This window comes from Phaseolus vulgaris, chromosome 4, assembly GCF_051622355.1.
Source record: "Phaseolus vulgaris cultivar YP4 chromosome 4, ASM5162235v1, whole genome shotgun sequence".
In the NCBI taxonomy this organism is placed as follows: Eukaryota; Viridiplantae; Streptophyta; class Magnoliopsida; order Fabales; family Fabaceae; genus Phaseolus; species Phaseolus vulgaris.
The window spans coordinates 29,480,312-29,497,292 of NC_143501.1; the positions used below are offsets into that span (position 1 = coordinate 29,480,312).

General features: G+C 32.7%; 1 protein-coding gene across 7 annotated transcripts; it reads left to right on the top strand.

The window, feature by feature from the left end:
• The first annotated feature begins 548 nt into the window (after positions 1 to 548).
• LOC137837496 (sterol 3-beta-glucosyltransferase UGT80B1-like) lies at positions 549 to 16,184 on the top strand. 7 transcript variants are annotated; one of them, XM_090301182.1, is made up of 17 exons: positions 677 to 865; positions 990 to 1,021; positions 1,131 to 1,260; positions 1,359 to 1,591; positions 2,461 to 2,612; positions 4,146 to 4,382; positions 8,100 to 8,211; positions 10,346 to 10,516; positions 10,906 to 10,969; positions 11,727 to 11,784; positions 11,884 to 12,061; positions 12,538 to 12,668; positions 13,360 to 13,462; positions 14,671 to 14,747; positions 14,961 to 15,008; positions 15,189 to 15,338; positions 15,588 to 16,184. In XM_090301182.1, exons 4-17 carry the CDS (start codon positions 1,456 to 1,458, stop codon positions 15,789 to 15,791), a joined length of 1,821 nt encoding a protein of 606 aa, XP_090157308.1. In that variant the 5' UTR covers positions 677 to 865; positions 990 to 1,021; positions 1,131 to 1,260; positions 1,359 to 1,455; the 3' UTR covers positions 15,792 to 16,184. The 7 variants fall into 7 exon arrangements, with proteins under 7 accessions (XP_090157310.1, XP_090157307.1, XP_090157308.1 ...); XM_090301181.1 differs by having other exon boundaries at positions 640 to 865; positions 990 to 1,260; XM_090301185.1 differs by lacking the exons at positions 1,131 to 1,260; positions 1,359 to 1,591.
• Positions 16,185 to 16,981: the final 797 nt, after the last annotated feature.

The following is a 16,981-nucleotide window of genomic DNA, read 5'->3' on the forward strand; positions in this document are numbered from 1 at the left end:
CACTTAGACTCAATACAATGACCCTTTAATAATTTAAAAATAATAAAAAAATTGAACATGTAATTTTAAAAGTGAAGATATATTATTAAATTTTAATTTTGATTTTAGGTAAAGTTATTTGTTGGATAAATAAATATAAATATATATTTTTTTTTTCATTTTGAAATTCGAAACTTTTTTATTCTTAAAAAATGTTTAAAAGATTAAGTGAAAAATTTCTATTTAAATTGATATACATTAACTGATTGTATTGTACGCTTATTATATTTTATTTTTATTATAGTTTTTAAACTAAATAAAATAATTGGATTTTCTACAAATTATGTGTTGTTATAATTTTTTAATTTTTTTAAAATATATATAAAAAATTATTTAAATAATTTGTTTATTATAACAAGTATTAATATTTTTCGTTTTTAATATAATAAAAAATAACAACCTTATTATAAAAACATTAATTTTTTTAATTTTGTTTAATAGTTAAGATAGTTGGGCTTTTACTAACTACCACGTGTGTATTTAAGACAAGATTAACTACCCTGCTTGTTGAAAAGTTGGAGTAACACAATTTGATATGAGAGAATAATAAAAATTTTCTTTCTCCTTTTTCCTCTGTGATATTTATTTTGTTTTTCCTTCACCACTATAAAACTTCACTTTCATAACATGACAACTCGTGCTCGGCTTCCTTGGTATTTCGCAGTCCAACTTTGTTGTTATGTGTCGGACACTAATTTCCTTCAACCAAATACCTCAAACCTATTGACATTTCTCAATCATTCTATTTTTTTTTTCTTTCTAATTTTAATTTTCCACTGGAATTGAAGCTGTGGCAATGACACAATTGGTGTGAAGAGTGAGCAAGGTGATTGTGCTTCCTTTGGTCTTCTAATTTTCTCTTCGCTTTCTGGGGTGCCATTCCCCTTATTTGCTGTGAATCTTTTCTGGGCACTTTCCACTACTCTTGTTCTGGGTTTTCTCTGCCATAGGTTGGAAGGTGGAGCTTGTTCTTGTGTTGAAGGTGAACTCAAGCTTGATACTTCATCTGGGTCTTGTTATAGTTCCATAAAGTTTGGACTTTATGCTTACCAAACCTTCTTTGTGCTTAAATGACTGGTGGGTTTTGCCAGCTGGCTAAGTGTGCTTTTTTCAAAGCTTTCAATTATTAAGTGATGTTTTGGTCTTGGTCTTCTGAGGCCCACGTGCCATGCTTATGAAGAGTTAAAAGCAGAAACTGGTACATGTCTTCATGAGCTTGAGGTTAGGAGGGTTTGGTTGTTTTTTTTTTCTGTGGTAAATTCGGGTGTGTTCAGAGGGTGATGCTGATTTGATTTGTTGTGTATGATGAGTTTGGCCAGATTCTGTGATGGTCAGTAATGGGATTGAATATTCGTCCAAAGTCTAAAGAATCATTAGAAGGTTTTGATTGCAAACGAAAGGAAAGAGCTTTGTCAGATGGGACACGACGAGTTGGTGACAGTTGAAAACGTATCCGGAGATAAGCTTGAATCAACTGCTTCTGAGAAGGAAGAGAATTGGAGTGAAAATTTGAAGCAGAATTCTTCAGAGGTTAATTGTGCACTTGGAGTAGGTAAGTGCCCCTAAGCTCCAAGGAAATGATTCTTTCCTATTACGTAGTTGATGACTGTGCAATAGGCATTAGAATTGTTGTAAAGTAGGTTACAGAAAGTGTTTTCAGTCCATGTCAGCCTCTTTTAGGCTGTTTTCTGCTGAACTAACTTTTTTGCCCAAGTATGGTTGGCACACTCTATATTTAAGGTAGATTCTGATGTCACAACAAAAAAGTTTTCTGGCTTTGTACGATTAATGTGCAACTTTGCAGAGAGTAATTTGGCAGTAGCAGAGCTGTAATAGTATTTGAGGATTTGACCCTGACAAGGGGAAAAATGAAGAGTTGAAAATGGAGGAGTTTGTGAAAGTTTGGGACTCACAAGAAGCGAGACATAGATTGAGAGGGGAGAAGGGGAAAGGATTTAAAAGGAGTTCTATAGGATCAAGGGCAAGATTTAGAAATTGCTTTATGAATTGAAATCCTTTAGTCATTGCTTTTATGCATTTATCATTGTTTTGTTCTGTCTAGGACTTAAGTTACTTTGCTTGTGTAAAATGCGTTATCCAAAGAGGAAAGTTCTATAAAGTATCCAGTTTACATTTTGTTTGACTTTCACAAATTTAAATGCCACATTTTGATCAAGTTATTTTCATCCTCAGAAGCAACCTTTAGAAGGAATTTTGTTTTTTCATATATCTATTGGCTTTGACTGATTCATGTGGCTGACCCTCCTAGTCTTGATTATTATTGTGCTTGTCTACCTCCTATCTTGGTTATATGCTGTATTGAAAGGCTATAAGCTGTAGGCCTTGTACCTTTGACTATTCTTTCTTGATTCTTTTGAAGATTAATTTGATGTTTTATATTGTTTAAATTTGCTCTCAAAGGTTTGGACCATTTCATCCCAGAGCCTGTTGGAACTGAGAGTAACCTGCTTGTTGCTGCTTCTGATGAGATTATGTTTTCTAAATCAATGATGGAATTTTGGGATTCTCCAAGGCAAGACCTAATAGTGGACAGGCTATCAGAGTGTGAGAAGGTAGGTTCCTGTGTTATATCTTGTGTGTGTGAATTGGTAACTAAAAAAGAATGGAAAGAGAACTTATGAACTTATTCTCTTTGTTTATTTGTTACTTCCTTTTTCACTCACTCATTCAGCAAATGCACTCTTTAACTATTTTATTGTTTCAATTCCTTTGTGCTGAAATAGAGACTTCACATACTCAGATAAAACTATTGATTTTATTTTATGAGACTTATGGCGAAGTTGTTTTATCTATTTATAGTTTGTAGTCATCACACTGAATATTATATATCATATTGTGATATATATGAAGTTATTTTATATTGTCTCTGCATCTTTAGTTTGATACAGATTATGACTCACAATACTAAGTTAACATTGTGATTCACAGTTTGGATAGCAGTAATTAATTTGTTTTTTTATTGGAAAGATGTGGTGTTTCTAGTGGCTTAAGGTGTGTTTTGAGATAGCTGTGAAAATTAGATGTATAATTGTTAAAGTTGATTGTAGTTAGAATCAATATTTGTCTGGATAAATATACTGCAAAGTAGTTTTAAGATGATTAGTTTTGCTTGAATGCAACAAAAAAAATCAATTTTTACTTAAGAAAAACAGTATGTATTAAGGTTTTTAAAATCGGATGATCATAGAATCCTTCAAGACACTAATTTAAGGTTTAATGGTTTAATTATGATTGAACTGCTGTTAATAAAATAATGATAATAACTAAATTATACATAAAATAGTAAAGGATCATAATATCATAACTTCATAATAGTAAAAACTAAAACTAAAAGCTTATTTGTGTAGGTTCTTAACATTTAAATAAAATACATACAGAAGTTCAAATTAAATATATTACAATACTTGTTTATGAATAACATTAATAACAGGATTATATTTGGTATCAAAAAGAACATGAGAAATATTTTAGATCTATCTTTTTTAAGAAAGAAAATTAAAAAGATGTATCAAATATTTTCTTTTAGCACACTATAAACCAGTTTGTTGCTGGTATTTGACCGGTTTTTTCGGTTCTTTGATCAGTTTTTCTTTAAACCACTGTTATGATTTATTTAAATGGTTTACTTGATTACCTATCCGGTCCGACCAGCCAATTTTGTCTAGTTTTTAGAACACATGTCTGTGTGAAGCAGAAAGGAAAAAAAACAGATTCATGAAAACAATTTAATTTTCAGAAATTTTACTAAATTTCAGATGTCCCAAATATCTAGCTTATTTTGCAAACAACTTATTTTTCGTAAAAATAACTTTTTCAAACATGCTCATAGTATCCAAATATTTGAAATTTAGTTCAATATTACCTCTTCATATTGATACTTCATAACTTCTCATCGGTAAATGTAATGTGTTCATGTTGTTTTCCTTTTCTGCTGAAATTGAAGCACTAAGAGTTTTATGGCGCCTTAAAGCCTTTAGGTTGCATGCCTTTGTAGCTTTCTTCTTGAAATATCCGTGTTTGTGATTTATGCGTTAGAGTTTCCAAATTCTCCTGATTGGTGACAACACTTTTGTGTTGTTTCTCAGCAAAAGCTGCTTAACCTTGTGAAGATACAAAATGATGGGACTGTTGAAGTTGATCTGGAAAAAGATGCAGCTCTTGTATCAGAATTGTTGAAGTTTCAATCTTTTGAAGAGTCAACAATGAGTGCAAGTGTTGTTTCTGAATCAAAAATATCAACTCCCTGGTTACAAATTGTCATGCTTGTGGTTGGGACTAGAGGCGATGTACAACCTTTCCTGGCCATCGCAAAAAAACTCCAGGCATGTTTGAACATTTCCACCCAATTCTTCCTGGTGCACATGAGAGCAGAGATGTCAAATAACTTTGATTTGTGTTATTATTGCTTATTGTATTTAAAATAAATGTTTCTGAGATCTTAATAAACATTTGCTGGAGAGAGTTAATTCTTTCTACCTAATCTAATATGCTGTGCTACATGGGTGTATTTTTGACTTTTTAGTTTGAGGTCATTACTTTTTCCCCATTACAGTGATAAAATCTGTAGGCACTGTTACTGGTTATCCATAGGCCAACTTTGGTTTATACCATTCTTTAGCATGGTCAGGTGTACCTTTTGTTTCTATTGTATAAACTCTAGAAATAAAAAAAAAATGTAAACTTAGATGTTGTTGTATTGGTATCTCCATTCTTTATGACATGGGCATTGTTAGGAACAAAGCAATAAAAAGGAGATGAGAGAGAAAAGAAATGACATAAAAATTTAACTTTTTTCGGCACATAATGTGAGCTTACCTGCTTCCACGACTACATATGATGTATTTGATTTTAGTGTGCTTAAAAGCTTTACAATGTGTTGCTTATATAGCAATATAGAAAACATTATCTCCCAATATTATATGATGGGAACTAAAACCAAACATCACAACACTAACAATTCTTTCACCTGTAGTTTGATTTACATCATCACCTAGAGTAGTGCCTTCACCATCAATTATCCTCGAAGGCCAGTTGAGGCAGTACTAGGCCTTAACTTATCCATTGTGATGGTGTTAGTCAACATATTAGCTGGATTCTCTGATCTTGAGATCTTCAACAACGACAAATCTCCATCACTTGTAGATCTCTTGTAAAATGATACTTCAATTCAATGTGCCTGCATCTAGAACGAAGTTTTGGATATTTAGCAAGACCTATAGCACTCTGATTGTCACTAAATAATGGAAAATCATCTTACTCCTTCCCTAATTGTTTGAGAAGGTTCTTCAACCATATCATCTCCTTGGTTGCTTCTAAGATAGCCACGTACTCAGCTTAAATTGTTGAGAGGGAGACTGGGCCTTGGAGTTTAGACTTCCAACTGACAACAGTACCACCCAACAAAAAGATGAATCTATTGTGCTCTTTTTACTGTCTAGATCTTCCAAATCTGCATCAGAAAACCCTTGTAAAGTGGGATTGTTTCTTCTGAAAAACAAAGGCATCCTTGAAGTGCCCTTTAGATATCTCATGATCCACTTCACACTTCCAATGCTCCTTTCCAGGATTGGACAGAAACCTACGCAGAACTCTCATTGCATGTGCTATGTCAGGTATGGTACATACCGTAACCAAGCTCCCTATTATAGATGCATATGGTACTTTAGATGTATAACTTTCTTTTTCATCTATTTGAGAAGATTGCCTCTTTGAAAACTATAAGTGAGTTCCCAAAGGGATATTCACAGTCTTGGCATCTCCAACATTAAACCTATTAAACATTACAATTAACATGTTGTCAACATTTGTAAATTGTAATTATGTTTTCACTCTTATACATTGAATAACTCTATTGTGGTTTGGTACCTCAAAAACAAAAGTATGTTATTACTGAACATGCAAATTTTACAAAGATTAAACATATATGAGGATAAATTACAAACTCTCTCACACAACTTTTACAAGGATAAAGTTGCAAACCCCTTCTCAAGACACAACTACCTAAGTCCCAATATACCCAAGCAACTATTGGAGTTGTGGTGAAAACACTCAAATTAACTCTTCATTTTTATTTTAGTTTCCTACTTCTTCTTTCTTCGTATTATAGCATCGTTCTCGATGACACAAACTCATAAACAACGACACTCTCTCCTCGCTACATCCACAAACACTCAACAAAAGTATTTTATTACTCTACGTACAGTCTTTACAAGGATAAAATTGCAAACTCTAAAGACACATAACTACATAAGTCCTAATACACCTAAGAAACTATTGAGTTGTGGTGAAAACACTCAAATTAACTCCTCATTTTTATAATAGTTTCTTATTTTTTTCTTCTTCATATTCCTCAATGTTGGATTTTGGTGAATATCCACCTGAGAACAACAAACACTTGGGATTTATCACATATCTTCTCAGTTTCTCTCTTCTCAACATGGTATTTGAGCGGTACTGTCCACTATGACCTGTTTTGTTTTGTCACTGATATGTTATTAGGTCATGACTTTTTCCCTAGACATATTGGCCTCAACTGTCACTTTGAGTTTCTACATACTATCAAGAATCTAACTAGAAAGGAACCCTAATCCGTGTTGTCCCTTTGAGCCTACTGCTTGTAGGTGTGTTTTTTCTAGTCATGTGCATATTTTTGGTTTTTGTTGTTTTTTACCATGTTTCGCTTTTTCTCATGCTGGTGACATTATTCATCATTGGCGACCTTCTAATAAGAATTTTCTAGCCGGTGACCACCACCATTACCATTGTCTGCATTTTTGCTCTTTGGTAGTTGTTGAACTCTCTAAGCAATTTGCTATTCGATAAGTGTTCTGTCCTTTGAGCATTTTTTGCACCCGGAAACTTCTGCACCCTCCGAGCATTTCTTTGCTATCCAGTAAGTCATTGGAGCAATTTTTGCTTTTTGGTCATCGTTGTGTCCTATAGGCATTTTTGCTCTCTGATAGTTGTCAGGTTCTTCAAACATTTTTGCACTCTGGATGTTGTGTCCTTCAAGCAGTTTCTGTTCCTCCCGTCAGCTGCAGTACTCGGAAAATTCAAATATTTTATGCAATGTCTATAGTAGCTCCAAGGCTTAGGTTATCTCCTTCTTTTTCTCTGTGTTGGAGTTACTGTGTGCAGGCCCAAAACAGGCTTTGCCTTTTAATCTTATTCCTAATATCTGTCTCCTGTACTCGAGCAATGAATTATACAAGAATTATTTTTGTATATAAACATTCATGTTGCATATCAGACTTGAGAGATCAATGACATTTGTTGAAATTATGTTTTAGCCTTTTAGGTGCAGAGAGAGAACAAAGACAAACAATGTGAGTTTGATATTGACTTGATTTGCTGTGATTTATTATAGTGTGATGGTATGCTCTTCACAAAACCAAAAGCACTAGCCCTTATTTTATACGATTCATAAACCTAACTAAATAGGAAGTAAATCATGACATAAGGAAATATGTACCAATATGTAATAAATAATGAGGAGATAGGCAAACTAATCCTAAAAGATAATTTAGTAAATTCTAAAATATGATCAAGATTTTGAATATTTTCATATTTCTACAGCTTTGAATTTCAAACATATTTACTGTCACTTGATTGTTATCTTCCTTCCCAAGAGCTTTATTAACTTCTTTTTGACATTATATACTCACATTCATTGAAGTTTTCCTCTGATCTCATTCCCTTACCGTTGCATTTGTTTTATACATGTCTTTGGCAGGTATGCTTAGTTAATAATATTATAATACACCGTTACTTATAGATCTTGATATCTGATCTGTCTGTATCTTTCAATGAAATGTCAGTGGCTATGTTGTTAATGCAACAAAAAGGCATGGCATATTATCCAAGTGTTTAATTCAGTTATATTTATTTTCCCGTTGTTGTGATGCAAGTATATTTCCCTAATTACTGTCATTAGATTTGTGCTTCTGGTCTTATTTGAGAGATTGCAAAGTCATGATTTTCCAATTGCTGTTAATGATTTCTACATCAAAACCTTCTCGAATTCTGATTTTTTTTTGCAGGACTATGGTCATCGTGTTAGGTTGGCAACACATGCTGATTTTGACACATTTGTAAAGAGTGCTGGTGTTGATTTCTATCCGTTGGGTGGTGATCCTCGTGCTTTGGCAAGATGTAAGAGGTTCCTTTTTAATGCTGGCCTTAATATCTAATCATTTCACTTTTTAACATACCTAGACCTTTTAGCTGACGCTTAGGACTACTAGGCTTGGTGCATGTATACTATGGTAGGTGGCACTCTTAATGGATCTAGGCTAGCTTCTATTACTATCTTAAAATATGGGTTTAGGACTAATTAAATCCTACAAATTGGTGTATAAGGTGAGAGTTACTTCCATTTGCTGGCTTTATCTTTAACTGATGTGGAATCTGGGTTTGTTCTTTACATCTTAACTAAATGTTTTGTAATTATTGAAGTCTTAAAATAATCTCTTCTCATATATTAGAATAAAAATAGCTGAAAGGGTAGTTAAAAGCTGAAAACCTAGCTGATAGTTAAGAATCTAGCATAAAGGTTAAAACTGAGAATCTAGTTGAAAGCTGAAAGCTAAAAGGCTAGCTGAAAGTTGGGAAGTCATGCTAAAATTGTTTGGTAAAGGTAGTTGAAAGTTATAAAATATGATTATTATTGAATCCAATTTTAATATTAGGTAATTATGTAATTTTAATAATTATAAATTTAATTTCTAATATATTTTAATTTTTTTATAATTTAATTTTTCATACAAATTAAATTTCAAGTAACATCTGTGTAATATTTTATTCGTCATTATAATTTAAAATAGTTATCATTTGTTAATAAAATAATATTTTATTAAAAATAAAAAAATTAACTGAATAAGTAAAACAATAATAAACAAGTGTATGATATTTTTGATCAGCAACAAAAAATATACATAATAGGAAACACTAGGGTTATGTACAAAGCTAAAACAAAGAGAAAGGAAAGAAAAAAACAAAAATTACATCAAAACCATGGTGGACAGTGCTGCTACCTAAAACTATCCCAGCAACATAAGTCATATCACAACCCAAATTAGCATAAATTTCTTAATTCCTCCCAGCCCTTAATGCAAACATAAGTCATACATACCTCAGCCCGATTTACCATAAATTTCATAGATCCTCCCAGCCCTTACAAAGCAAATAGTAGTGGTAATATATAGACAGCAAGGATCAAGATTACAACAATGTATAAACAGGGTCAGTCGTGGGCCAAGTTGAAAAGCATAAGACTAATAAAATGTCTCATACCGTTGCATTAAAATTACTGCATTTAATTGAATCTTCCTTCCTCCCTGCTATGTGGTTTACCCAGATGTATAGTATTTGTATAATGGTGTTACCACTTAATTGCATCATGGCCATCCCATCGTACCCCCTGACGGCAAATTAGTCAAGTTGTCCTGCAATACATAAAACAGAAGCAACCCACAGCGAGCACACACCAAAGGGCATAAAGCACAGAGCAATATAGAAGAATAAGATTCTAACCTTGTAAACATTTTATGCATTGTTGGGGGCAAAAACACCAGTCAGAATAAGTAAATTGTGCTTTTGGTATTTTATTTGTGAGCCAAACCTAGGCTTTGACTTGCATCATTAAAGATCTGCTCATGGTCCACTACTGCACCCCTAACAGAATGTTGTTCCTATGAATCCATATTGACCAAACAAATGTCACCCACATGGTTTTCCAATAATTAGTTCCTTTCTTAGTCAATCCTGGCACCGTAAACTAATTTAAATGTTGTCTAGCATGGCTGTGGCATACTGATTTTATGCCAGTCCACTCATCACACAACTTCCAACTCCTCCAAATCACTTTGCATTCAAGTGTATCATTAAATCAATAATAAAAAGCGTGTAACAGTAAAACTATAATCCAAAAATAGTTATCACTACCAAACACTACATTTATCTTCACTGAATGTTAAATATAAAACTAGTCCTGAACCTTGGTCTGAGGGTTTAAGTTTTTGGGATTGATGGCACTTGTGATATATTTGAGCCTTTATGATTAAATTTTCAAGTTTTCAATCCTTCTCACTCCCATTCTTCTGATAGAAAGTTGAATTTTTTAACTTTTGATAGGGTGGGCCTATGCATTGTTCGTGCTTTAAGCACATGGGGCTTTCATACTAGGGTTCATCCTAGATACAAATCATTCATAAGCTTTCACATAATATTTTAAACTTTTAGAAGAGTTGGTTTTTGAAGTATGCTAATTGAATTATTTCTGTAATAGATATGGTGAGGAATAAAGGTATAATCCCATCTGGTCCAACTGAAATATCTATCCAAAGAAAGCAGCTGAAGGCTATTATAGATTCTCTTCTTCCAGCATGCATAGAACCTGATTTGGAAACTGGTGTTCCATTCAGAGCTCAGGCCATTATAGCCAATCCTACTGCATGTGGTGAGTGGTTAAAACCCAGCAGATTATTGCATTGTGTATTTCTTTATGCATACCTTGATTTGTGTATTTTACTCCAATTAATATTAGCACTAATTGTTTAGTGGACCCTATTCTTGGTAAGGAAAAAAATGAGCCTTTAAAAATGACTGCTAAGATTAAATTATGAAATTCAGGGCCGATCATTTTGAAATTGTGAAGAACGATGTTATTGTTTTTCTCAAATTCTTGAGAGTGATTGAATTGCACTATATTTTTCCCCTAGCGAAGATTCTTTTCGTTTTACAAGAGTATGCTTGTTTGCTTGTTTAATAGCTCTTTTTTTTGTAAATTTATCTGGTGCAAGGGTTTTGAATAAAACAGATAGAATTAACATGTGTTTTGGCTTGCAGGACATACACACATTGCTGAAGCCCTTGGGGTGCCCCTTCACATCTTCTTCACTATGCCTTGGACGTGAGTTTAAATTGTTTATAACCTGAGTAAAAACTTTACACTAGATCACTTTAAATACGGAAAAAAATATAAGTTTGGTCAAAAGATAGAAGTGTACTTCCTGATTTTTTACTTAATTATTAAAATTTTAAAAAGTACACAAACCTTCTAAGAAATTAAAGCAGGAATAATGGTGTTTGAAATATTCAGGTAAATGCAACATTTTCCTGTCAAATAATTACCTATTATCCAATTGTCAAGGAAAGTGCATTATCTTTCAAGGACTACAAAATGGATCCCCTTGAAATGATATACTTTGCTTTGATACATAGATCAAAGAATATAAAAGTGGATAAAAATGGGAAGCTGTTTTATCTTTAATTGCAAATATTTGAAGGCCAGGTCATCATTAACATACCATTCACTGAAGATACACATCTCCTAAGTGAAGTTGCCATTTTGACAGAGTGAAGGGAGCATGAAGGATTGACCTAAGTTTCATCCTTCTCTTTCTAACTAAAATTGACCCCAATTTTGTGACTAGTTGAGGGTTTAATTTTGATATAATCTTAGTGTAAAGTTATTATACGCTATCATCTAATCATGTATTCAAACATTATAAAAGAAAGATGGCCTTTTCAAGTTGTTATTACCATTGGATAAACCCAAAGTTTTAAACATGGCTTGAAAAGTTAATGCTATTTTTTTTAAATCCTATTTTTATAATTATTTCAAAATTCTGAGTTAGCTTCTTACACATAAAATTTTCAATAGGCAGGCCAACATATGAGTTTTCACACCCTTTGGCACGTGTTCCTCAAAGTGCTGGTTATTGGGTATTTCCTTTGCCGAAATTATTTTCTGCTATTTGAATTCAATTAATTTTGTGAATAAATTGCTATAAACCTGTTTCAATATGTCCTCGCCTTATCCAGTTGTCATATATAATTGTGGATGCACTAATATGGTGGGGAATACGAGGACTTATCAATGACTTCAGGAAAAGAAAATTGAAGCTCGCTCCTATTGCATACTTTAGTATGTACAGTGGATCAATAAATCATTTACCTACCGGCTATATGTGGAGTCCTCATGTTGTTGCAAAACCAAGTGGTATGGAATGCTATAATACGGTAGCATGATTTTTTTTTCAAGAAAGTAGCATAATCTTTTGATTTTATCCTTTTGTATTTTTTTAATGAATAATCATTTTGTTATTAAAGTTATTGAAGTATGAGATAAACCATAAGTTGTTACAACCAAGAGTAGCCTCAGTCCTTGAGTAATTCTGACTTGGCAGTTGCTTAAAGATGGATAATTTGAATTGTGGATATTTAAGTTATCTGTTGTAATTAATAATTGGTTAATTTTTTTCTCGCATTATTACATAAAGTTTTATCATGGAGATGAGTACAATCTGACCCTACAGTTTCGATCATATTATGGTGTTGAGTCCAGTACATAGTTTCTAGATAATATTTTTAATAATACCTGTCTTGAAATCCTTAGTATGTTATATGAACAACTTTTACACTCTTACTTCTATCTTGTGTGTGTTCCCTGCACTAATGTCATTTGCAAATTTGCAGACTGGGGCCCCTTAGTTGATGTCGTTGGTTATTGTTTCTTGAACCTTGGATCAAAGTATCACCCACAAGAAGATTTTGTCCGATGGATTCAAAACGGACCAAAACCTTTATATTTTGGGTTTGGGAGCATGGTATGATAATTTCACTTGCAGATATTCTCTTTATAAGAACAAATGGGTTTCTTTTTTCAGTTCAGTCCTTTTGTGTATGAATATTAACAACGGTTACGATTCTAAGTGAGTTTGTCCCACATCGAGTAGGAATGAGCCTCAACAGCAGAGAACAGTATATAAGAAAGAAAATTTACATACTCATTGTCTTAAGGTCTTAAGGTTTTGGGTTGGAACTGGTGTCTGATGGCTCATTGGTGTTGAATCACCCTGAACACGTGAGTGGCAAACCCATTACCTTAAGGTTTTGGGATCATGTCCGTGTGTTGGCATAGGCAATAGTTTGCATGAAAGAATTTATCAGGATTATGTTTGCCCTCATGGCTCTGCAAAAAAGGTGTGCCTCTGTCTGCATAGGCAATGGTTTGCATGAAAGAATTTATAGAGGGATATTGTAGTACAACTTTAGTTTCAGTTTACCATCTTTAGAGCTGCTAAAAACTGGAAGCTAGGTAAAACTGTCCAAACTTCTTGCAGTTCACAACCTGTCACGGTCTAATTATTTATCTTGTTGTCACCATTAACAGTTTCAGGTATACACTAAAGCTAGAAAACTTCACATTTTTTTTACCTTTGTACATTTACCATCATCAAATTCTTAGAATGAAATTCCGTAGTTCTCTAATGAAAATGTTGTGTTTCACTTTATTAGCCTCTTGATGATCCTAAAAGAACTACTGATGTTATAGTGGAGGCACTGAAGGATACAGGACAACGGGGAATTATTGACCGGGGCTGGGGGAATCTAGGCGATTGTAAGTATTTTACTTCAATTTCATTGTATCACCATTTGTTTCCTTTATTCCAAATAATCATTTGATTTATAAATACCTTTCCTATGTGTGTATGACTGGAATACTTTATGTTTTACACCAGCACAGGGTTCTTCTTCTTTTCCAATTACTTTCCCTTAATTTTCTACACTCTGATAGGCTCTAATATTATGTTAGATTTCATCTTAAAATCAATTGGCTTTAAGTGAAGTTGTCCAACAAATACATACATTCCAAGACTTGAGGGGATTTTCCAACACAGGGGGATGTTAGATGTGCGAGTATTAGGAAGACGAGTTTGCGCTAAAATAATGACATTATACTTGGATTGAAAGAGAAAATAACCTCTAGAAGAATATGCAACTTCAATCCCTAGGGAATAATGAAGAGGACCCAAATCTTTCATTTTAAATTGCTTTGCCAACTGCAATTTTAACTCTAAAATCTCATCTATATCATCTCTAGTGATTATCATGTTGTCAATATATAAAGAGAGAATAATATAACCATGAGAAGTAGTCTTTAGAAACAAAACAAAGTTACAATCAATAGATCTAAATTCAGGAGATCCAATAACTATATAGAACATCTCAAACCAAACTTCGGTAGCTTCTTTTAAACCATAAAGAGTCTCTCTTAACTTACACGCCTCCCCTGTGTTATGAGAAACACCAATAGGAGGTATCATGTAGACCTCCTCTCCCATATCACCATTTTAGAAAGCATTTTTAACAGAGATATACTAGAGATAACAGAAGATGGAGTTCAGTTAATAACATGGACTGCAGTAACAACCCTCAATCACGAACCAAGCTCTAGGTACCACAATAACAATAAAACAAAGGATGGAGACACATGAAAAAAGAAGGAATAGAATTGTTGATATTAGCTCTAATAATGAGTCTGAATATACAAGACACAGCAAAGATATATAAATATGACACTAGCATAAAGATGAAATTACACTTAACTAATATTTATTTATATATATATATATATATATAATATTATCTAACAGTGAGATGTACATATATATGAACATATGTTATTCTTTATAGATAATTATTAGATTCACTTGAATATATGTACATCTCACTGAATCTAACAGTGAGATGTACATATATATGAACATATGTTATTCTTTATAGATAATTATTAGATTCACTTGAATTATCTTTTCCATTAAGCAGTGGCAGAAGTTCCCGACAATGTTTTTGTGCTAGAGGAATGCCCTCATGACTGGTTGTTTCCCCAATGTTCTGCTTTGGTAAGTTTCGATTTAAATTTACTTGTAGCTTATTTTTGAGAAGAGAAAAAAATGCTTTATAAGCTCCTGGAGGGAATTTTCCTTTGATTTACAGCTCAGTCTTTTGGATATGGATCTTTGTTAATATTGAGATCCCACTTGGGTAGGATATATGCACTTGCATATCTGATCACAAACTAAATAAACTGAGGATATTTTGGCACTAAAATGCAGGTACATCATGGTGGTGCTGGAACAACGGCTACAGGACTAAAGGCTGGGGTAATGTTCAGTCCATTTGTGTCATAAAAGAAGTGTTTTCCTTTTCATCAATTCAAGGATCTGTATTAATGTCTTAGCATTTTGTTTTAATTTTTTCAATGATCTTTGTAAAAAAAAAATAATATTTGCTTTATTTTTCTCATTCTTCTTTTTTACTAATGTCAATACCATATCTTGCAGTGTCCAACAACCATTGTTCCATTCTTTGGAGATCAATTCTTTTGGGGAGACAGAATTTATCAGAAAGGGCTGGGACCTATTCCAATTCCTATATCTCAGCTTAGTCTTGAAAGTTTAACAAATGCCATAAAATTCATGCTCCAGCCAGAGGTAACTTCCAATTCTATGCTATAATATCAAAATATGTTAATAATTTTGAATTTAAATATGGAAAAATTCATTAATTTGATTGTTCAATCAATGTCCTTCCTCTGATGTAATTTTGGAACTTGATAATTTGATTGGAGAAATGAGAGTGTGTAGGCCTTCACTTTTCATCCATGGCTTTGGATTTTTATAACTATGATATAATACTACTGGTTTACAAAGTCTTTATACTAATGGATGCAAACCCTTCAGGTAAAATCACAAGCAATGGCAATCTCAAAGTTGATTGAGAATGAAGACGGTGTTACAGCTGCAGTTGATGCGTTTCACCGCCATCTACCCCCAGAACTACCACTACCAATTCCATCTCCAGAGGTGGAGGACCAAGCAAATCCTTTGCAGTGGTTTTTTCTTCATCTAGCGAAGTTGTGCACTTTACCTTGTGGGAGTGTATAGTTTTTGTCTTTTTTTACTTTAAGTATATTCTTTTTTATATCTTATAGGACTTCTCCCTTTTTTACTAATGGAAGCAGTGTTTAGCTTAGTATAATATTCCATTCATTTCTGTCAAAAGTCTCTTTTGTGAGGTTTTGACTAATAGTAGTAATCTTGAAGTTGAGCTTCCCACTCCCCAGAGCTGTTTGTATAGGAAGCTTAACTTGTATCTTGTGAGATAGGTTATGAGTTGAGGCCACTTGTTATGAGTAGAGTTGTGTTACTTCCATGATTCCTAGCTTAACCAATAATCAAGTTCTCTTGTTATTTCTTTTTGTATAAGATCATACATATCTTTTATCAGAATAAATTTGGTTTCAACTATTATTATGAACAGTTAAATTCAATTTTGGAGTATGTTCTTTTATCTTTGATTTCTTTTTTTCTGTAACAGTTGGAAGAACTATCCATTTAAATCATCTGCACATGGAACAGTTCATTTACATAAAAATTTAGTGCTGTTGTCTATTTACAATAATTATTACTGTTGTCTATTTACAATAATTATTACTGTTGTCTATTTACAATAATTATTACTACTAATCAATATCAAAATTACCCCATAAGAATAAAATGGTTTCTCAGGCCAAAACAAGTATCCTTGTAGGTGTTGTTATTTTAGTGAACATGTACATGTCCATGATAAAAGTTTAACTAAAATTATACATACATAAATAAGTATACTGCATCCTAAAACCCCCATGTTTTATAAGGGTGTTGATTCCTATTAATTATTGGAACCATTTCATCCGTACTTGGTATAGATTACTGGTTAGATGCTCTAAGTTGCTTAGGGGTTGATGTGACAGTATATCTAAGCATACAAGTTCCTAATTATGTTTGAGCAGTGTTTTATTTTACAATTTTTAAAATTTTGATGGATAAGTAAATCATATTCGAAAAAGGGAGGGAACTTTAAAATGAAGAAGTTGTACTTTTTTTAAGTATAATTTTAATATTTGTATTTAATTTGAAAGCATAGTAGAATTTTGCAAATGTGTTTCATTAATTAAATTAATGATGTTAATTCAATGTAATTTAGGAAATAAAAAAAATACTAAATATATCATTAATTTGAACAAAAATTTTTAATGAGACGAATAATTTAAGTAAATTAAATTTTGGAAATAAATTTTTCATTGTTTTATGGA